This window comes from Ptychodera flava, chromosome 13 (genome assembly GCF_041260155.1).
Source record: "Ptychodera flava strain L36383 chromosome 13, AS_Pfla_20210202, whole genome shotgun sequence".
Taxonomy (NCBI): domain Eukaryota; kingdom Metazoa; phylum Hemichordata; class Enteropneusta; family Ptychoderidae; genus Ptychodera; species Ptychodera flava.
In genome coordinates this window covers 15,029,255-15,052,254 of record NC_091940.1, presented here as the reverse complement: position 1 = coordinate 15,052,254, position 23,000 = coordinate 15,029,255, and the positions used below count along the sequence as shown (strand labels likewise).

At 38.0% G+C, this 23,000-nt stretch overlaps 1 protein-coding gene and 1 long non-coding RNA gene across 2 annotated transcripts in view; one reads left to right on the top strand and one right to left on the bottom strand.

The window, feature by feature from the left end:
- LOC139147550 (glycine receptor subunit alpha-4-like) overlaps positions 1-23,000 on the bottom strand; it is a 95,377-nt gene that overhangs the window by 55,955 nt on the left and 16,422 nt on the right. Inside the window, exon 3 of the mRNA XM_070718676.1 lies at positions 3,965-4,032. Coding sequence (XP_070574777.1) covers positions 3,965-4,032 — 68 coding nt within the window. The remainder of the gene's footprint in view (positions 1-3,964; positions 4,033-23,000) is intronic.
- LOC139148689 (uncharacterized) lies at positions 18,200-21,681 on the top strand. Its single transcript, XR_011555968.1, has 4 exons — positions 18,200-18,290; positions 19,146-19,207; positions 19,777-19,903; positions 21,223-21,681. It is a non-coding gene; the product is annotated as an uncharacterized lncRNA (long non-coding RNA).

Sequence of the window (23,000 nt, the reverse complement as noted above, 5' to 3'; positions counted from 1 at the left end):
GTCATTTAGGGACCCGAGTGCGTAATAATGTGCACATGTCTATATAATATAGTTAATAGAAATATGCGCTGAAGGGAATAGAGTAAAGATGAAACAGCACAGGCTAGAATTCATTGCATGGATATCCCGCCTGGAATGTGACATCCGTCTGCCGCATGAGAATACAAATAAACGGGATTATGGCCAGTATATATGTCCTGCGCGTAAAGAAATGTTGAGCGATCAGATCATTTCGATCTTGTAATCATAGACGTAAGGCATTCTTCTATTGTGAGTCCCTGAGGTGGCAAACTGCTTCACAGGGGGAAAAAACGTCTGAACCCGTACAATATTGAGATGTTGCTCGGTCTCCAGGTTTGTATGATCCACCTATCAGCCACAGCACAGTTCGCTTGTGTGTCTTTCTGATGGCAAGCAGCTGCTTGTGGCGACGATGACCGAGGTGTTGCGACTCTGCATCGAGCTGCAATTCAACCGTCCCGTGTGAAAAATTGCAAACCACGCCACCCAGCGAGTTTTGAAGTTGACCTCGTACAAAATAAGAGCTTTGCATGACAATGCCTGTGCATTGTCAGAGTATCATTTCTATTTGTAACAAGGAAGGCAATCACTAGAATCCAAGTTGGCCAACGGCACTAACAAAAAAACGGCTTTACTATCAGAGTAAAACAGCTGTGCCTTTTGTACAGAAATACAACCATTCTGCTGAGCTTTACACAGACATCGTATTTTGAAAATGCTATATACGCATCCCTTAGCGGAAAAATTCAACATTTTCCTTACACAATTGAATATTACTGAATTCCAACCGTGATGACAAATACTTTTCTTTCTGAGTAGAGAGCCACGCCGAATCAAATTGAAAGTGATGACCGTTTTAAGCAAATTTGAATGAAGTCTCTCCTAAATAAATCATTTCAGCTACAAAGCAGGGTTTAGTATAAGATCAATGAATGTTTAGCTCGATACTTTATTTGTTTTACAACCTTACGACTCATGTAAATTCCTGTCTCTGTAGCTAGGCTGACAACTACGACTCCGTAGAGATATATACGGGCATTGCAGTTGAGCGTTCCACCTTTGCAGCGCCTAAATTATTCAAAACGGTTTGCTCGCTCGTAAGACCCTGTGGTGGTTCAGCTTCATTCAATAATGCGTAAAGTAATTTCAGAATCACTTGTATTCCGCGATGTGCGTATAGTGTAATATCCCTCCGCGAATCGGCTGTAAATCTTCCTGCCAGAGTGCGTGTTCACAAGCGTTGTTTCATTAAGGGATTACGCTAAGACAATATTACCTTTGCTCGCAGCCATAACAACTATTCGATCGAACGCATTCAAGTTGGCTTTTTTTTTGCTTCGTCCCCCAAGGCGAGCTTAGCAGGGGCACCAGTTCGCTCAGAAAGTATGACCTATGGGATCAACACAGACAAAGAAAGCGCGGCAGATTTCCCACTAAGACTCAATTCACCGTATTACTCCGCCTCCTCGGATCCTAAAGGGCAGCAAAAAATCATTTAGTTGCGAATAAATGTAGATCTTCTGGCAGCGATCGGTAATTGCATACCTTGATGTCTTCATGGTGAGCGATTTGGTGTATTATGCACAACAATTAGTCCATCTGTGTCGACCGCGGGAATCCCATCACCCAGGACTAGGCGTTAGGCACAGAGCAAATACCTTCAACGGTAGGAATCGTCTCAGAGAGAGGGAAAGTTTATCAGGCGAATCGCAAACGAGATGAGATATACGATAAAATCACTGATTACGATGATGTAATCTCGATTACACTGAAGGTCAGAAGTTAGTCAAATATTACCATTTCACAGTTTGCTGTGAAATATCACACGGCGCCCGAGTTCTTGTGTGGACCAAACAAACTTTTGCGATCACCCCAAGTATAAATGTATTTAAAAGCTACTGGCAGGAAGTCACCGCTAGGGCAAGGAAAGATATGGTTTGCAAATCGAAGTTTAATTAAAATGTTAGCTGCCTTAACATTAAGTGCATTCGGGAATGCAAACACTTTACCTCCTAATATATTCTATCAGATCGGATACGCTGCGGCAAATTCGAAAAGCCTCGTTGTTTGCATGTTTGTTTCCGAATATTGTCAAAATGAAGTAATTTGGAAACATATATGCTTCGTCTGATCATCTACACGTACTCATTATGAAGAATAATATATGAATAATAATTTGAAAATTCTTTCGAGGCTTAAGGTTTGTTTCCGAGTAATCCAAGAGATTACAAAATTGATAGGGCATAAATCACGGAGCGGAAATGCTTTCTTTACAGCTATATGTTGGCATTTGAAAGAAAGTTTACAGGTGGCTTTATGCCTCGAGCCTTATCAAATAACAAGGAAACTGTCAGAAACATGCGTGCAACATTTGCAAATGAGGCCTGTTTGCGCAGCATGGACGCAACGCGGCTAACAGGTAGAAAACCCGCACTAAAATTTATTCATAGTAATACGACCTGTAATTTTAACGCTTGAGTGCGCATGGCGTGACCGTCCTATTGCTGTTCCGACCACAAAGAGTTCAAGAGAACTTAACGGGGGTAGGGGGGCATTTTACAAGATTAATATACGATAGGAAAGGTCTTTGATAAGGTCAGTAAATTAATAGATAAGTTGAAAAAAGCTTTTAGCAAGCTAGCAGGCTGCCAGACTTATAACGTAAAAACTGATTTACATAGTTCTAGCTAACCATAAAGGACTAGAATCCTACTTGTTTGCAACAGTAAATGCTCTCGTTCATATTTCTCAAAAATTAAATGTCCTTTCATATGGTCATTTAATGTTTGCCAAGGGCAAGAGTTCACCACCGTTTTAAGTGTGCAGAAATACGCCCACAATGAGACTACCAAACTTTCTGACAACAGGAAAAATATCTTGTCATAATAATCGTTATCTGGTTTATTGCGCTATCATATTTCTGGTACCTTAATATACAATTTCTTTCAGTATCTATTTCTGCCTAACATATCTAATATATCTATCTTGTAAAATTAGAAAAACATTAGTAATATTCAAGTATAGATTTATAAATTGAAGACGTTAGCCTAAGTACAGCGTTTGCATTGTGATATCTGCTTTCAAAATACTTAGATTGGACTACCAAGTTACTTATAATAAGCTAAGAATATCATGAACAGGACAAATTTCAGGTTTCAATTTCTGTGTAAAAAGGTATTCCAGAATAACGTAGCGCCAGTTCTGTGGCGATTTTAGTATGTTTACAGCCACGATGTGCATTTTTTGCGTCAGAGCGAGTTTATCTGTGATAGTTGAATGACAGGTGGGAATAATATTAATTCAAATAAGTTAATCTCCACTCTATCAACTGTAATCTATAGCGTAGATTACAGTTGTTGTCCTTACAGTGCTGGCGGACCGTGAAAACTCGTGCTTTTGTCACACTCCATTCTCTGATCTAGCGAAAATACGTCACCAGTAAATTGAACCTTGATACAGCTTTTAAATTCGCTTTTCAAATTATTTTCGTCGACTTATCAAACCTGCCTACACAGGAATGGGTTACACTCGGCATCACCAAAGATAGTGATTAAAATAGACACTCTCAGTCCTAAAACTATAAATAACATCCCTTCTTTAGGAAGCTTCGCGTTTCCAGTGTCTATTGACTAAACAAGCAACTTGCACATGCATTACATGCATATGTGAATGTTTGCGGTCAGAGTAAATTTGCATAAATCCAAATATGGTAAAATGTGTGGCCATATATGGTAAAAGATTTGTACGACCATATAAGGTAAAAGAGATGTATATGTGTGACCATATATGGTAAAGAGGTGGAATAATGGTAGCACTGGTACTCTCAGTAGCGGCAAACCTTTTTTTGCCCAGCTTCACAATTGAAAAGTCATTGACCTGCCACATTCACGCCATGAACAGATGACCGAACTCAATACATCTTATTGGTGCTAATGGAACTTACCATCGTAGCCTCTCTGACCGAATCAAGACTGTTGATGAACATGCTGCAGGTGACCAAGACAGCTGAACCTGCAATGTCAGAGCAAAATAAAGAAAAAATGTCAGCTGGCGTTCACAAACGCGAAAATTAAATATACTTCGAATCATTGCCAATGGGAAACTAATAATTTTTACTGTTTCGCTGATAGCCGAAATGTACCTGCATGCCCATGAATGTATAAACATAGCACCAACATTTCTTGCTATCCACCAATGTTTGTGCATATAAATGCAATAGTTTACTTTTGTGCATGTTTTTTGATTTGTTAAGAAACTGACATGGGCAGCACACCCTATACCCTCTATCTATCTATATATATACTCATGATAAAAAGAGTTCAAGGTTACGGCACTGTACATCTCTTGTCAGTCGTGCCGGATTGCGTCACTCCTCGTTCTACGTGTCCTATACAAAGGTCACTCGACTGACGTATTTGGAAAGATCCATCGAATCAATTTAGCGCTGAGATTTGCGTTACGACATTAAGCGCTGCGTTCATCATCGGTGGCCGTTTCTACGTTATTTTTATCGGGGGACCGAATTGCTTTTCATCGATTTTGTAAAGCCACGCTGCCGAGTCGTTCGCCTAAACAGTGTAGCACGTATCAAGCAAGAACGCGTTCGAAGACAAAAATCAAGAGGAGACAGACGTCGACGAAAAATTATTAGTCCAGGCTGGTCAAAGGGAGAACATACGAGCCAACCAACCAACCAAGATGGTTGGCGGTGTCTCCCAGAAAATGCTAGAAATTGATTATTTAATTGAAATAAAAGTATCACATATTTGGCTGTAAGGCCTTTCTACTCCAGCACACATTCTAAAGCTAGTAAATTTAGCTTAAGGTAGTACGCACCTTGAAAGTGAAAGACTAAAACTTTTGTTCAAACTTTACTCCGTGACACTTGTAACCATACTCTTACCAAACCAAAAATAAAGTCAGGGGTTATTGTGCAAATATTTTGAACTAGACAATCAGATTACCTTAACTTTTACCGATATTTGAAATTGCCACACTCACTGTGTTAACTCTGTGAAAATAAAATTAAGATTTCAAAAACCAAGAAGCGAGATATTTTTTGTCTGACCCCAAGAGCTTTAAAGTGAGTCCCCACAAGTGGTAGATCAGAAAAGTGTTGGAAAATTTTGATAGTCTGAATATCTGTCCCCAAGGCGCATTCTACCTGAAGGGATAAACTGAAGTAAGCGGTCTCTGCAGTATGGAATTCAAATGTGCTCAACGATGGCTAGGCGTTACAATGGAAGACGAATAATGCATAGATTTAATTTCGTTTTCTATCAGAATATCGGAACAAAATGTTTAACAATATCTGGAATCGGATTCAGCCCCTGAATCAGACCTTCACGTTCCTTCGTGAGTAGTATCCATAGCAAGGTGTATTCCGTCGAGAGAGTGGCCCCTGTTTGTCTTCAAATCATTACGGCCGACAGGCACTATTCTTGAAGACTGTTGAAATAGTTCACGCAAACCTCTGACTCAGATAAGTAATGGTTTATTTCACTGAGACTTTGTTCTTATCCACTTTGATATTAATAAACGGATGGCTAGGTATTTCATCGATCTCTTGCCGGTGAATGTGTATTTTACTTAAACTATAAATACGCCCGCAGAGAAATGTTGACGGCCATTCATCATCATATTATTCCCAGTCATAACATGATGATTTTTCATTGCTGTCGAGCTCCCCGGTTGGATCATTATTAACCAAACTGAATAAGCGTTAAATAACAGGCTCTGACTAAAACGAAGAAACTGTAAATAGCTCAATATGCTAGATTTAGGCTTACGTATCGCGTAAAGCATGCTTTTCTCGGAGACATTTCATATTCTTAGCGTTCGGAAATATGCAAAACCCTGTCACTGTTTCTATTTATTTTTTTAAATTAATTTAACCGGTTACTTTTTGCAAGAACGATAGTACCAGGCCAGATTTGGGGAGAACACATATCGAACGGGTCGACAAGGTCAAACACGTTCGGGAATCTTACGTCACCTGTCTGCTTTTGCGGTGATACTCAAAATCCAACACTACAAGACCGATGAATATGTCTTGACATTTGCCTATAGAGTAGACACAGAAGTGTGGTAGTGACTCATAAATCAAGTAGTTAACACAGTCCAAGGCAACTATATATTTTTTTCAATCCAGAAAATGTAGGCTTGTCATTCGTGTACATTGAACTTACTACATGGCGAAGATTAATCGCAGATAAAAAATATAAGACTTAATTAACCTCTTCGCTTAATTATAAGAGCCTTCAAATAAATTGCCCCACCCATCCCCACTGACGGGACAGTATCAAATTTAAAGCTATGTTATTGATTTTTAATTGTCGGACGAAAGATACTCATATATACAAACAGCATAGCTGATTATTTACTATGAATCTCATGATAACATAATGAGATTGTGTTCGAGGCAGACAGAGTGACACTCCTGTCTAAAACTTTCCTCTCGTAACCTGTAACTTTCTGCGAATAAACATCGGGTGCAAGTGTTAAGTTCGAACTGAACACTGGAATGGTTACATGGATACAGGTACTGGGACCAAACGAGATTTTGTCAAGATCGTGACTTAAGAGTAATGTGTGAACCAGCATCACGGAAGCAGAACTAAACCGAGACGATGAATGACGCCTGATCGCCTTCGTCATAAACGAGTTGCATGTAATAGCAGTGAGCCGAACGGTCAGTGTTTAAGTTTTGTTTACGGCGAACAGTTACCCTGTGAACCGGAGACGGATTTAACGGCGTTAGTTTTTCAGATGAAGTTCTCATATACGTGAATCAATCGCTTCAAATTTACGTTGCGCCACTGACTTTGTAAATCCGTTTTATGGGATTTTGTACATAATTTACGGCACTGAAGAAAGCAGTGGCTTTATGTCTACCAGTCCCATTGAAGCCATTGTTAGCCGCACATTCTCAGTCGTGCCTTCGTCAATTTGTCTTCACATAGCAGACCGTTCACATTTGAGTATTGGGGCGAGGAATCAGATGATTCGGTGCTTGATAATAAATGTATGGTGATCAAAGATTACCAGAAAAGCGCCCTGGGCTCCAGAAATAACTAAATAGCCTTAATTATCATAGAGTGCCTTTTAAGTCACGAATCGGTGCCCAACTGTACAATTATACGACATGTTCACACCGTCCATGGCTTCTCGTCTTGATATATCGGAGTTGCTCTGACGGATCGCTCATTTTTGTCGTCTGTCAGTAGCTTGTATTTTTTTTCTCAGTCGTAGAATTTCACGGATCTTCATCAAGTAGAAGAGTTTTTAATATTTTTTCCCTACCGTGTTGGGTAATCACAGTCAAGGGAACGGAATAAACGGTACATCATGCAATCAACCCTAGTAGATTTTCCCCTTGATTGTGAAAACTCGCTCTCTTCCCCCCTTCCCCTGTTGCAGAATGTATGCTCTTGCTACAATCACGCAATTGTCTTTAATTGGGGCAATTTTGCGCATTCTATCGGTTCCTCGTCTTATTATCTGTAATGCGCCGAGTGGATTGAAGTTCGGTACTCAGGGTTTAGGCGAATAAACTGTATAGAACCAGGTTTAAACATCAAGCCCACAGAATGTGGTTTTGATCAGGTGTTTTATTGTAAATTTTGTGAATTTCCCAGAGTGAAAGAGGATTACTAGATATAGAACGGAGCTCTGAAAATGATTAACTGATCCGACATTTGGCGGAAATGGATTGAAATCGTTGACAGGCCAACTTCAATAGCCATGGGTCCGTAGTGGAAATCACAACTCGTCTCCCACAGGATACTAAATCCGGAAACTGTCTGGATTTGTTTTTCTTCGTAGATGGGCTTACTCCATATTTAATGAGCCATTGTGCACGAGTATTTCATTGGTTGAAGTAATATTTACAAATGTGAATACACTGCGTCAGCATGGATCTAAAAATCTCAGCACTCGAACTTTGAAACGTTTTAGGTGAGTGACTTGGTAATGCAAATGAGGTTTTGACAAGGAAAATTAAATTTGTGATGTTTGATGAATGAGTTCAGTAAAATCAACATAGCTAAGTATAAGCACACATTTACGTTGTTTGTTAATATATTTGGCACGCTATTTGATAGGCATTCATGTCCGCCGTTGGCCAGCAAACACAGTGTTCGCTATCTGACACTCGGACAAGACACACAAGTTGAACGGAGAGTTTCAAAATGGTCTATGGGAATTATATCGCGTTGTGTCAACGAACAAAAAGCAGCCAAAATATTGAAGGCGACAGCCACTAACCCTTGAAAACAAAGCACTTTTGCAGGTCTTTTTGCACTTACGCGTGACAAGTGGTGGAAAATGGCCATGCGTCAGTGACGAAGCATGCTCTCAACTGAAAAATCAAGCTTTCAAGTGATAGAAAGTCGGTGGTAAAATTACAAACCGAACCTGTAGAAGTATGAGTCTATCAGAATAATTTAGATTCCATACGTATCCAAATCGACGTGACGTATGTTGAAATGTTCCTCTCTGTGTAGCACTTTTTGAATATTAATTCACTTTCATCAGATATCCATCAGACATCCTGCGTAGATCAGGGGACTGCAAGCTTACCATTTGCGCATGCGCGTTCACAGCTCCTTAGCAATATTCCCCAGACACTTCAACTAGTGAAACAACTATGCTCTGTCACAACTTTTTACGTTATTGTTCAGCGATGTTGATTTATTCATGGATAAAATTTTCATATTGTTCAGTGCGGTACCTGATACTCAGGTGTAAGATGATATTCTATGTTTACGTTCCCATTTATTTAAAATGTGATACTCTGCTTTTTCCCGGCGGGTTTAATGTTTATCTCAACAACAATATCCAGGATATCGTTTGATCATATCACATCATAAAAAATCAATATTAATAGAGTGTATACACGTGAATAATCCAATAGAGAATATATGCATTATGTAGTTATGTTTATTTCAATAACAACGATAACATCATCATATTTTTCTAGAACGGGATTGCTTTCAATTAAAAAAAATAAGTTCTCATGAAAGCATGAATATGCACGAACAATCATGGTCCAAATCGCTGATAGGAATATTAAGGATTCTGGCAATAGAATACAATAGACGAAAATTACAACATCTGTCGTGTTAGCGGAGAAACATTGATGTTGGGTTCATTTCTTCAAGAATCAAAGACAAAGTCGGAATTTTCCATTAGCGCTCGGCTATGTATGGAAATCCATGACCCATGCAGATGTTTCCCGTCAAACGCCTCCCCGACAGCACCCATGGGTGTGTCATCGAACGGGAAATTCATAGCAGCCGTAAAGTATAATAGCTAGTCTGAAAAACAGCTACGGTTTTTAACGTTCTGCCGTGTGCTATACGGTCTTAAGTTAAAATGCACCTCGAGCGCAGATCTTCGAAGTCACAACTTTTTATAATACCATGCTGATTAAATGTTTGGATAGACTGACTTGGAGCCTGCACAGTAAATGAATTTTTCACCATTTTCTTTCTGTGAATATCAAAAATTCGATTTTTCCGTATGGCTTCAACATAGCGTATAGCAGCCATTTTAAATTTCAAATTAATATCGGTAAATTTTAGGCATTGTTTCTTTAATCCCAAACTTGCACGGTGACGCTTGCATTTACTCTTGATCATACGGAAGAGAACGATTTGAAGTTTCCTCGAAGCAAAATTTTGAAAGAAATTCCTTTTCTTGAGGCGCTTATTACCTTTACTGAGCAATATGACCAGGCATGAAGTGCCTTAGCCCACGTATCTTTGTTATCGATACAATGTAATGTTGGGAGAAAATACCCTTTCTCGACATCAACCAATCTGGTTTCAAAACAAAATTGATGAGTATGTCACCCGTATACACATATATCTTACAATTGCTCTTCCACTGTGTGTTTATATTTCACACTAAAACAGGCCAAATAGAGCTTAAAAGAAAAAAAACAAGTCCTATATAGAAACATGGATGGGTGACTTCACCCTTTTAATATTGCTCCATATCATTAATGAGAGACATGTAACGGACGAGGAAACAAATTAATCATATTTTTGTAAAGAGTGCCTCGGCGCATCTGCCTCAAACTAATCGAAGCTGAGTACACTTAATTGACAATGGATAGATTGAAGTAATTTTACACCTAAAATAATATTATTGTCATTTCTTCTCCAAACAAAAAAAATATATTTGAAGGTCAAATTCGAAAGAAGAATTATTAATTTTTCGACGATATCAGCCAACAAAGTGCATAAAAACATCCTAATCGCTTTGACAATACAACTGGCCAAATTGCGTGCTTCTTTTCAAATAAAGACACAAAGACATTTCGATTTAAAAATTTGGTGTGACAAAACGAAACATCGTAGCGTTGGCAACCGATTGTTTTTTCGCTTTTCGCGCGATCATGTCTCAACTGCGAGGTGAAATTACTATCAATTTTATATTACGTTGGGTGTCGGCATTGTCTGCAGGGATCTTGAACACGCAAAGGTCAATGTTCCCCGGTACTCAAGAATGCTTGCTCGGTGCCGTTGCGTCCATCGTATGTATAGATCCACACCTGGGACGTTTCGAGTTCACAGCTATATATCTATAGACAGAGCACACGGTGAAAAAATCATGCACTTGGGGTTATCGCTATAACGGAGCGAAGACACTGAGTGATGCGCTAAAGCAAGTCATTCGATCATTTTATCAAGGAATGTGAACTACTACGCTCACCTCCATCTTCTCTTGTTGCTGAAAGTTACAGTCTAAAGAAATATGACTATAGTTTGATAGGCAGCCTGAATAATATTTGCCTGTTCTCTTCATGCCGTCGAATCATAAGGTTAGCCTTCCCGCAGTCGCTAGGCTTGTCTCGTCAGAGAAGTTACATGTAAGGCGTTCACCAGTCCACCATTTAGCCTGGCTTAATTTCATTCATTCAGTTTATTCTGTTTTGATATTTATATGTCCATAGACTTGGAGTAAGTCTATGGTAAGGAGGACATTTAAATGCTGTTTAGATAATTATGAGGAGATATTAAACTTAGAAAATAATACGATTCTTTTCCATTCGACACTATCCCATCTAAAAGAAGCAATGGCGGTTAATCTTAATATATAGTCGGCACACATATTTCAATGTTTTTGGTCACACAGAACAATAAAACCAGCTCACATTGTCAAATTAGAAAAATTATCAATTGAATTCAGATCGTACAAAGGTTTGATGAGCTGACAATGAACAGCTTTAGGTGGGCACGTTCGGATTATTTGCTCATGTTCCTGTGTTTATCTCGCGCTAGACAGTCCGTTTTCTTTTCTTTAAAGATGGCATTCTATTATTTCGATAAATCCTGCGTCCATTATCAGGTCATGTTTGGTATTTGAGAAGTCAACATTCGGCTTCAGCGAAACGGCCAAGAGATCTCTTAGCCGTGGTAAGAAATAGCTGTTGCACAACCGCTTTCTGAAGTATTCAGGGTTTAGGAGAAGCCGCCATATAGATATGGCAACTTTATCTAAAACTGGACAAAGTTGAGTCTATTAAGAGCTACTTCCTTTGAAGTCAAACCGCCATACTGCCCATCTGGAAATTCCCTCAAGGAGAGGTGAGTCTGTACTCTGACAACAGACTTAGTTCTATGAAGACGTCACTCTTATGCTGCAATGGATCTAAAAATCTAACTAGACTCACAATGATAACAACCTTAAGTGTTGCTTCTCTGTTTGTCATCCGCCCCTCAGGTTCCCCCTCCCCCGACACATCACACCGAATGTGTGCATGATGGCGAAGCTCCGGTGGGAAGGCCAGTACTTGATGTATTAGCCGCAAAGGAGAGCGTGCTCCATATCATCAGGACCCGTTCACCGGATGAAAATTACCGGATGTTTCTTGATAAAATGCGAATAAATGGATAATTTCAACCGGGTCTGTGACCGCGGTTAGTGTTAGCTTTCGGGCCCCGGCAAACATTATTGCAACCTACATTTGAACGGGCTGGAGATAAAATGCAATCAGACGCCGAGGGCCAGGTTACAATATCTTTGCTTAGATTTCGCAGGCAAGAAAATTAATGAAATAATAAACAGACAAACGAACAAACATTAAGAAAGATAAATAAATAAAACAAAAATAAATAAATAAATAAATAAATAAATAAACAAACAAACAAAAAACAAACACATCTAATAATTATACATACATACATACATACATACATACATACATACATACATGCATGCATGCATGCATGCATGCCTGCCTGCCTGCCTGCCTGCCTGCCTGCCTGCCTGCCTGCCTACCTACCTACCTACCTACCTACCTACCTACCTACCTACCTACCTACCTACCTACCTACCTACCTACCTACCTACCTACCTACCTACCTACCTACCTACCTACCTACCTACCTACCTACATACATACATACATACATACATACATACATACATACATACATACATACATACATACATACATACATACATACATACATACATACATACATACATACATACATACATACATACATACATACATACATACTATAAGTATATCTTTGCGTTGAGTAATCGTCCTTTAGGAAGAGATTAATCGATCTGGCTTCCACGTCACATAGAACATGGTAAGTCAAAATGAATCCAATCAGAATACCCTGAGAAAATTCAGGAATAGATCCTTTTAAATGCAACTTGAAGGAAATGGATTCATTTTTGAATCGAGATTACTTTCACAACGTTAACTCGGAGAGCCCTTCAAATGCATGACGTTGTCTGGGTTGAAAGGTGTTATCGATGCTGTGTGTAGCCCTGTACTGATAATGATTTGACATTACATGTATGCACGGAGACGTTGCTACTGGTGATTAAATCAGTGCATGATCATTATGTTCAGCTCCATCGGAAGCGAGCTCGGCTATTATCGGAAACGACCGTAGCATTACATGCCTGTTAATTTGAGCCGTGCTTAATATCGCAGTTAATGCATCAAAATTCTTTCAACACAACAGTGAATGTTTAAAGGTTGAATTCGCTTCGAGGACTGATATTCAGACCCTCGTACTTTTATAATACCATTTCGGTTTACCACTTGAAGCTCATGGACTTAATTAAATTTTGATTTTCCCCAAGAAGTTAACACTGGGGTGGCAGCCATTTTGAATTTCGGGTGTCGGTAAAATCGGTTATTTGTTGCTCTCGTGTCAAAATTTTGAGCGGCAACCCCCGATTTTTATTCTTGATGCCGAAAGGGCACGATTTAATGTCGGAAAATTTGAGCGAAAGTGTAAGTCTTTCAATTTTTAGGCGCGTACTTCCTTAGCGACAAAGCAACCAATGTTTCACTGGTGGACATATTCCCAACCTTCAATTGTTCACAGTCCATGGTCTATACTGCTTGTCGGAATCATTTTGAGCCCGTGAAGTAAATAAAGTTTAAACTGTCTTCATTTTTGGGGGAGGGGGTGGGATGAAAACTGAAATGTAATAATGACAGTGGTTGTAATGTGTTCGTTTAGCTCTGCTGTGCTTATTAGCTGCACATGTGAGCTGTTGTTTGCTCCCAGGGAGTTGAGTGGTATCATATCAGGTCCAGTGACCAGGGGTAATAATAATTGTAAAGCGCCTTGAGCACATGTACTTGTGGATATGTGCGCTATATGAGAATCCATTATTATTATTATTAAATTTATTTTTCGACCAAAGGTCGAAGTACTGCGCAGCCATTTGAATTTCAACATTCAAAATTACAGGTAGTTTGTTTTTTCAGTCTAATAACCATGATACCCCTGATATTTATTCTTCGTTTTGAAAGAGAATGGTATTATATAGTTTCACTGCGGAAAGTGTTAGCAAAAATATTAAACAGAATACATTTAGCAAGGTTGTAGCCAAAGCTTCAAACTTGCTGTTCGGAGGTGCGTGTTATCGAAGCTTGTAAAGTCAGAATTGAAAGCGTTGTTTATGTCGTAAATTTTACCTCAGTTTGTTGATGTTTGCAACAGTTGATACTACACTGCTTAAAGGTATACTGTCACCTGTTCCAATTTTGCCACAGTTACCATGGAAAGAGAAAATCTAACCAATCACAGATTTTAAGCGGGTGGCCGCTTTTTAAAAACAGCGCCCTCACATGGGCATTTTGAATACCAAGGAACGCCCCTTTGACCATATATGGGCATATTTAGATTACAGGTGACGGTATACCTTTAAACCGAAAAGTTATCCAGCTCTATGAAAATTATGCTACAAGGAGGTACATTGAACAGTGTTAATGGATTCGCAATATTAAAACCTAAATGTCTACATTCGTAGAGCTTCTAAGTTTCTTCACGTCACTTCATAATTTCTTGAGTACACTTGAAACTTTCACTTCAGATAGCGTTTCACTTTGTGTAGATCCTATGCGTAGTCAACGGAAACGAGGTCACGAAAATGATTTTGTTTTTTGCACTCGGTACTTTGTGTATAATGTAAAAAATGTGCAAATCTGATGATGCAAAATTAAAATGATGTTAAATTGTTTCATGTTAGCTAAACGTGTATAATGTATGTATACTATCATTTCGACTCGGTCCATCGTGGTTCTAGATCTATCTGTGCGGCATAAACTCTTCTTTAGTGTTTGGTGAACGTAATGATATGCATATGTACCAAACGTGCACAAAGTTGACGACCTGACATCATGGCGCCCAGACGACAAAATACCAACAGAAACCCGAGCGGATGTGGGCGCTAATTGGGTTCTGAAACTGACATTTGCTTCAAGCTACGTCATTTTGCATCATGGAAAAAACTCATTGATGTACGCGTTATGGTGCATCTCCAAGCACGTCCCTTTACCCAACCAATTATTTTTACAATAAGAATAATGCTTCTTTTTTTTCGATTCCCCTTTCCTCAGCATCTTATTATACTCCTTCGAATGAATAGTCGAAATCGAAGATCTAACATGTCCGCACTGATCGGCGAACGAGTTTATTGTAATGAGCTCGCAAGAAAGTACGTTTGATCCGCGTTCCGTATAGAAGAGAATGTGTGTGAATTATGTTATCGGTGAAAAGGGGGAACGGTCGTCTCAATCATTCGCTAATAACTCTGACAAGAAAAGATGAAGAACTTCTCTCAGAGTTCACTATCTTCCGAGATTGAACAGATTATGCGACTCAGAAAGGTATCCCTCATGTTCAGAACCGACTGATGTTTATTGCGCGCAATCAATCAATATATTTATGCTCGCCCTAAAACCAAGCCATCACGGAAAGGAGGCAGATAATACCAAATTTTGATAAGTGTTTGGATAGAGTTGCCGTTCTGGTCAGGAAGCTGAATGACATAGCGGCGAGGCGACGCCAACGTCCGTTGGACGCCCCTGTTTTTTGCCGTGGAGTCAAATGAATGGCTTGTTCAGTTGATATCCAAACGCGGCCATTCACCTCCCTAAAACTACTTATCACATCAGCACATTTTGGTCTTCCAGGGTGTGAAACCATACTACTTAAATGAGTGAATTTTCAATTCCCTTCTGAACAAGATCTTTTTGCTCAACAGAGATGCAGCCACAAAAAGTGCGGTCAAGTCCTCATATCCGCTGGCTTTATGAACCACAACAGACAGCAAAGAAGAACACGCATGCGCTACAGAGTAAAGGCAATGCTTGTCAAAGAATATTCTTTTTTTCACCCCTCCAGCCTGCCATTATCGAGAAAGGGCCAGAGGGTATTGATCTTAAAAGAATTCGAATAACAAACAGCTTCGAATAAATTTGGCATCAATTTAATCTGAGATTGTCCTTGCATTAACATGGCCACGTGTCTATGTATTCAGTGAGGTGGGTACACAGCTAAAAGTCTGCAGTGATGTAGCATAACTGGCCAGTAACTGCAGTGCAGCACTTCTGTTACATTGCAGTTATGTCAGTCGTGTTGCAGGCATGATCCTGCAGTACTGCTACAGGCATGCTGGAACATTTGTGCAGCACACATGTAACACTCCTAGTACATGCAGTGCACCATACCTGAAACATTGCTGTTACAGCAATGTTTCATGACAGCCCCAGCATGTGTGGTGCAGTCCAGAAAGGACATTGATGTTACACGAGTGTACCTTTTATGAAACATCCATGTTGCAGCATTGTACCATGACATTCCCAGCATGCATGTTGCAGCCCTGTCGGACATTGATGTTACACGAGTGTACCTTTTATGAAACATTGCTGTTGCAGCATTGTACCATGAGAATCCCAGCACGGATGTTCTAGCCCTACAAGGGCATTCATGTGACGTGATGAGTGTGAGTCCAACAAAGATGTTCTTTTGTTATTGATGTGTTGGAAAAATACATGTAGCACTATTTCCCAGTGGTTCCATTCAAGGCTTTTTGGAACAAGTTCTTTTTTTAAACTTGAATAATACACTGTATTTAAATTACTTCTGAATGTATTTTTGCTGCATTTGAATAAAATGACTGGCCACTAGACCTGAATGTATTGAGAATCATATTTTATTACCTCAATTCTTAAAAAATGTACAATTGAAATAGGACAGCATGAATAACAACAGCTTAACAATGAACAAAGAATAACAATGTAAAAATTTCGCAAAATCAAATACGGCTATAAAAGGTGATAATGACTATCATGACTATGACAATATGACTAAAGGTGATATGAGTAAAATCTTAGACTAATCTTCTTCTGGAGAATACTATTCTAAAAATAAGACTATTCTAAAGATTAAATTGGTATTATTGGTGGTAAAATTTCAGTTCAATCTATGTGTTGGTTCTTAGAGAAGATTGTTAATGATTAAATTGCGATTTTCACTAAATCCAATATGGCGGCCAAACCATGAGACTGATGAAATAGCCTTTTACAAACTTAACCATGAGACTGATGAAATAGCCTTTTACAAACTTGAAAATGCTAACACTAAGGATGACACAAGTAAAATTTCAGGCAAATCAGTGTTTTTGTTCAGTGGAGAAAAAGATTTTTAAAGATTAAGTTGCGATTTACACAAAATCCAATATGGCGGCCAAACCACGTGACCGATTGAAATGCATTTCCCAAAATTGAAAGAGCTAATACTAAAGGATGATACAAGTGAAATTTCACTTCAATTGACGGATTGGTTCCAGAGAAGACAATTTTAAAGATTGAAATGGTATTTTTTAAAAATCCGATGTGGCGGCCAAGGTCATGTGACAGCATGAGATTTTATTTTTACATTCTCAATACCTTCGCTAGTGCATGATGTATTAAAAAATTCGAATTGAATAGACCCGCTGGTCTTCAGGAAATCCAATATGGCAACCAGGTAACCTGACTAATTGAAATTTGAAGGGTTAGGTGTATGAGATCTACATTATGGACCTATTAGCCCTGCAATTTTGAGAAGTTAATGGTGAGCAGTTAACTAGAGTTCTAGGACGACAAAATAGTTATGGAAGAGGAAGAAGAAGAATATTGAATCCAGCTGGTAAGTTTGGGCCTCTAAAGAATTAATCAAACAAACACACTAGGGATCTAGCCCATAAGCTTGGGCCTCTAACAATGAAACTATTCGTAGGTTGAATACACCTCGTCGTCTTCATTTTTAACACATTCATATGACAGTTTCCTGCCTGATGCATTGAACCAGTCTTGATTAAGTCGTATATCATTATATTGCCATGCCTGTCCATTGCATTTGAATCGGTTGAGCCGAACCATGTGACCTACCTCAAATACACAATAAGAGATTGTTTATTTGCCCGTGAATATGAATAATATCATAGACATCATAACTTTTCAGCTAAAATGTACTTGTGGGCTAAGTTTAGACAACTTTTTTATAAAAAATATCAGGATTTGCAAAACTTTTAAACACACACACTACTCACTGACAAGTTCTAGGGGTCTGTGGGGAATTTTCATAAATTTTGATGTTTTTTGAGGTTGTTGATGATATATTGGAAATAACAGACTTCGTGCTGACCATTAATGTTTATTTATGGGCATGGGCAAGAGGAAAACCAACGTTAACGGGCTTGGCAAGCCACTCCTGATAATTTTTGGCTTTTCTCTCGCCCTTGCCCATAAATAAATATTAATTGTCAGCGTGTCGCCCATTATTTCTATAATATATGTTTGACTCTACAAAACTCATGTCACCTTTTATTATTAAATGCAAAATCATAGATGTTGTGGCGATGCTGTACAAAGACTGAACAACAGACCAGAGGTTCAAAGATTTTTGTATGGTAATAAAGACGACAGAAAACAAAGAAGAGGAGCGTTGAGAAAGGTCTCTTGAGTATACATAATTATACATCTATTTAAACGAATCTCATTCATCACAAGGCTAGAAAAAATCCTGTCTAACTGGTGTGACCAATTTTTAGGCAACCTAAATTTATGTGTGTATACGTATGTGCTTTTGGCAAAATTGACATTGTAACTAACACTTTGAGCACAAAAGTTAGTTTTTGTCACCTTTATATAATGTGCCCCAGTCAGATTTTATCACATTGTTGCAAAAAATTTGGTGAAAAACTGTAGCCAATGACATGTGATGTCCATTTGATCCAAAATTATAAAAAAAAAGAAAATTTCATAAAAATTGCTTAATGTTGTGCTGAAATTTTGGTTTGAAAAATTACAGCTTTCAAAGGGTTAATAGACAGTAATAGAAAACAACAATGCTATCAAAAAATTATAAATCATTATTAGACATGTCTTTTTGAACATAATTGTTTTGTGTTCAAGAAAAGTATGTGCAAATATTAAATTAAAAAGTTCATAGTTTAGATAGTCCTAATGTTAAACTTTAAGACAGGAAATATAAGCATATAAGCAGTTGATTTTCATATATGTTAAGTGTATATTGTTGATGATATTTGTGTTAAAGTGACATTGTCATAGGTAATTGTTAAAATGTTAAAATATGACTAATGTTGATCTTGAAAACATGATAAATTTGATATCACTCTAAAGTATTTTCCTTTTTAAAATTGTTTCACAAAAGTCATTATTATATAAAATGTATCAATACCTGTATTCATATTAACTCACCTAAAATCATGACAATTGTCAGCTCATAAAAACAATTCGATAAGATATGATGTATCAAATTTAAAATTGAGTGCTATTTATTTCGCAGCTCAAGGGTTACATCAAAATGGTGAATGAAGGAGATAATACAATCAAGGATAATTTGAGCAGGTAACTCCTCAATTTTGCTGTCATCATAAATTCTTAAGTACTGACAATAAAAGAGACTTGGAAACAGTACAATCTATAATACTTACAATACAATTTAGCTTGTAATATGTAATGATATTGAGAATACCACTTTAGAGTATAAATGATATTGTTACCTACATTAATATTGAATATGAAAAATTGTGGATACATGCAGCTCCAGACATTATACATAAGACATGAATGACTGTCCGTGCCAGATAAATTGACATCATAATAGTTTTGACATTGTAGTCTCTGTTTAGGCTGCATTCAAAAAAATGGCTAGGAGAGAGGGGCTTGGTAAATAAGGATGAATTTTTTTTTTCAGAATCCACCTTGTATGCCCTCAAAAGGTTTTCAAGTCACGCCCGTCTATATCGTCAATATTTTTCAAGTCTCCCATTATCACATAGCTATATATTTATTTTGGCAGTTCTGTTCGCATATGTTTCACTCTACTTATATTAGCAGTCTAAAGAGTCATATAATTTTCACTCTTCTGTGTGCATATTTAGTACTGACAGATTTGTTTTTGTCCTCGATTTTAGATTTCTCTCAGATAGTAATATTAAGAGATCAGCAAATGAAGACATCACTGAGTATAAAGCAGTTCAAGCAGAGAATGGCATAGTGAACTGTGGGTCCTTCATGAGTTACACAAGTTCATCTGGGAAAGTATGTTGTTATGCAATAAGTGGTAGAGAAAACTATCATGAACTCCAAGTTCAATTTTTGCCTCCCATTTGCCATACATAAATATGGCAACTGGAAGGTTATATGGTTGCAAAAAGTAAAAAATCCCCAACCTCTGCATGTGTGAAACTGATTTCGGTATTGTGATGACATAATGGTTTAGATATGCTGTCATTAAAAATGAACCTGTCAGTCTTATAATTAGGCAAATTAGGTTGTAAAAACCAAAATGGAGCATTTCATATTGCTGGGGTATAAGATTGATTTGCACTTGCAGTGGAATTTTATTCGTAATCATTCTGTAGGAATGTGATGTCATGTGTGTACAAATATTGTCAATTTCTTTTGTTAAATTTTAATCAATCCATCATCCAATGGGTGTCAGCCTAATTACAGAATGAGGTAACCAAACCAAATCAATGAGTTTGAGACCTGGTTGAAGACCTGACAGTTCCAGAGTAACAGATTCACTGTCAGAGGATGGTGAGTTTGAGACTCTAGCACAGTGTTGTGCCCGTTCTGCCCTTGAGCAAAGCAGTTTACTCCTAAGTACTCATTTGAGGTACCTTACCCTGCATTTTGGCTAAACCGTAGATGATGGACTGATTAAATTTAAGGAAAAAATTAATACTATTTCTGTAAAAGGGGAGCACAGCATCACTTGCACTATTTTTTGATACTTTTGTTTTTTTATAACAAGAGAGATACTCAAATAAGATTACTATTGACACAACCAATAATATTAATCATTCATATCATCCACCATACACTTTAAAATTTATTGAAACTGTTCAAAGCAAACGCCTGGGCAAGATTTTTAGAAATGCTACTCGGTCGAAAGACAAGGGAAATCTTCTCACACCTAAATATACCACTAATATAGGACAGCGTTCAGTGAAATACTGTTTATCTGACAGGTTTCTTCTCTCTCATGTATATTTTCTACCACAATGTTTTGTAAATTTATTTCAAATATCGAGGATAGGTCACAATGTTCAACATGGCGCCCTACATGTATGGCAAAATGATAGATTCAGCGATTGTGAATGGTTGGGGGCTGGACTCGATTAGTATGATACTTTTTTCTAGTCACTACCCAATTTACTAATCCTTAATGTGTCTGTATTTTTCTTTTTCTTTTCTGTTCTATTGAGAATAAAATATCCTTATCCTTAAATGCATCATTCTATAATCTTGTGCAATTTTCTTCTGAGTTTCTATGAAAGTTGTGTGAATAATTACTTTTGATATTTATAAAAAGTCAGATGTTTAATCAAATTATTCTTAATGGTTTCTTACAGTCGTATGGACAGCTAGTGACGTGTGCCAGTATCATCACTGCTTCTGGGGATAAACTGGATGTCTGCTGTGTCAATGTAGTCAAACCATGCCAACCAGCTAGATACGACCGCTTTAATTGTAAAATTTTCAGCCTCACAGAAACCATTGATATATTTCCTGCACACAACATTGACAGATTAGTTTCATTTATTCATTGTTGTGAATATACAACATGTCGTACAATTCAAAACGATAAATTTGTCCATGAAAAGCAATACAGGTATTTCAGATTGAATAGGTTTTACCTTGGCTAGTCCATGTGTTACAACAAAATATTCAAGGAAATTGTCGACTTGATATTGAATCAAATCATTTCGGAAATGGGAATCTAATCTGTATACATGTATGCAACACTTACCTGTAGCTAGTGTAATGAGAATGATTCGTGCAATAAAGGATGATAATTGTTGCAATGATAATGTGTTTGTAGATTTTGTTGTATTTCTTGTTCAGCATCACAATATTTACCAGGATTTATAAAAATAAGACCACTCTATTTTGAAAATCGCATCAAATTATTATGATGAAGAGTTTACGTTCAGAAATATTGCTATCACAATCACTTTTCAAAGGGCTTTTAGTATCGCATGGTATATGCCTAGTAAAGGTGTGTGTTACACAAATGCTGGCACAGGGATGTAGCATGAATGCACCAACAGTGCTGTTGCATCCATGTAACACCTTGGCTGTGACATGACTGCTGCTACTGGGCTGTTACATCTATGTGCCAGCATTGCTGTTACACAGCTGCTACATCACAGTTACATACCAGACACAGCTGTTGTGGTACATGAGCGCGGTTACTTTACAGTTACAGTGATATGCAGCATGTATGTACCTGTAATGCTGCAATAGTGTTACATGGCTGTCAAACTTTGGTTGTGTAGTCTCCAAGATATCTCATTCAGTGCATGGGTTCAAAGTTTCCCTTCACATTATAATTTGAAAGTGTCCGTGCAATCAAGAACAAAGACAATGCAGTCAGACATCCTCTGTGGCAGATATGAAAGAAAGTAGCGACAAACCTTGCAAGGATTTATGTGATCCCATGGACGGGCCTCGGGATTCAAAAACATCGAAGATCAATCCGAAGAGAACGTTAATCAAAAAATGTTTCTATTCAATGAATTGAAACTTTAAATCAAACTACTTCAAAATTGTCCCCCTAGCACTGGTTTCCTGGCTTGCCTGAATTTCAATTTCCTATAGTTTAAGTCTGTTTCCGTCAGGTTGATTGCATGTGTGCTTTGTCCGTCACTGTGTTTCGCCATCTGAAGCCTGTATAGGTGTGTGGTTCAGTATACGTTTTCAAATGCATGAGGATGTAGTCAGCAATTGGTAGAGCGTATACATGTATCCGTGGGTTATGTGAGGACGTGTCTGAGTAACTGGGCAGCGAAAGAAGAAAATAAAGAAACGCTGAGTGGAGACAAGTAAACGTAAAGACTAATAGCCATTAAATCATTTATGCTCTTTCAAGAAGGAAAATTAAAAGATAGTACACAATATTAACATCCATGGGCATTCTGTCTTTCTCGTGAATTTTTTTCAACAGTATTCTTTGTTTACTTTCTGGCAGCGGACATTTTAACAGTTTTCTTCCGGACATCACGTTCAGTGGATCGCTGCTGCAGGAAAGGACATAGATTGCCAATTTAGGATGCGTGACGTCTTCACGAATTTCTTGCACTCGTCTTCCAGAGTCATACAAAGCATTCGATGGTTATTACATTGTTCG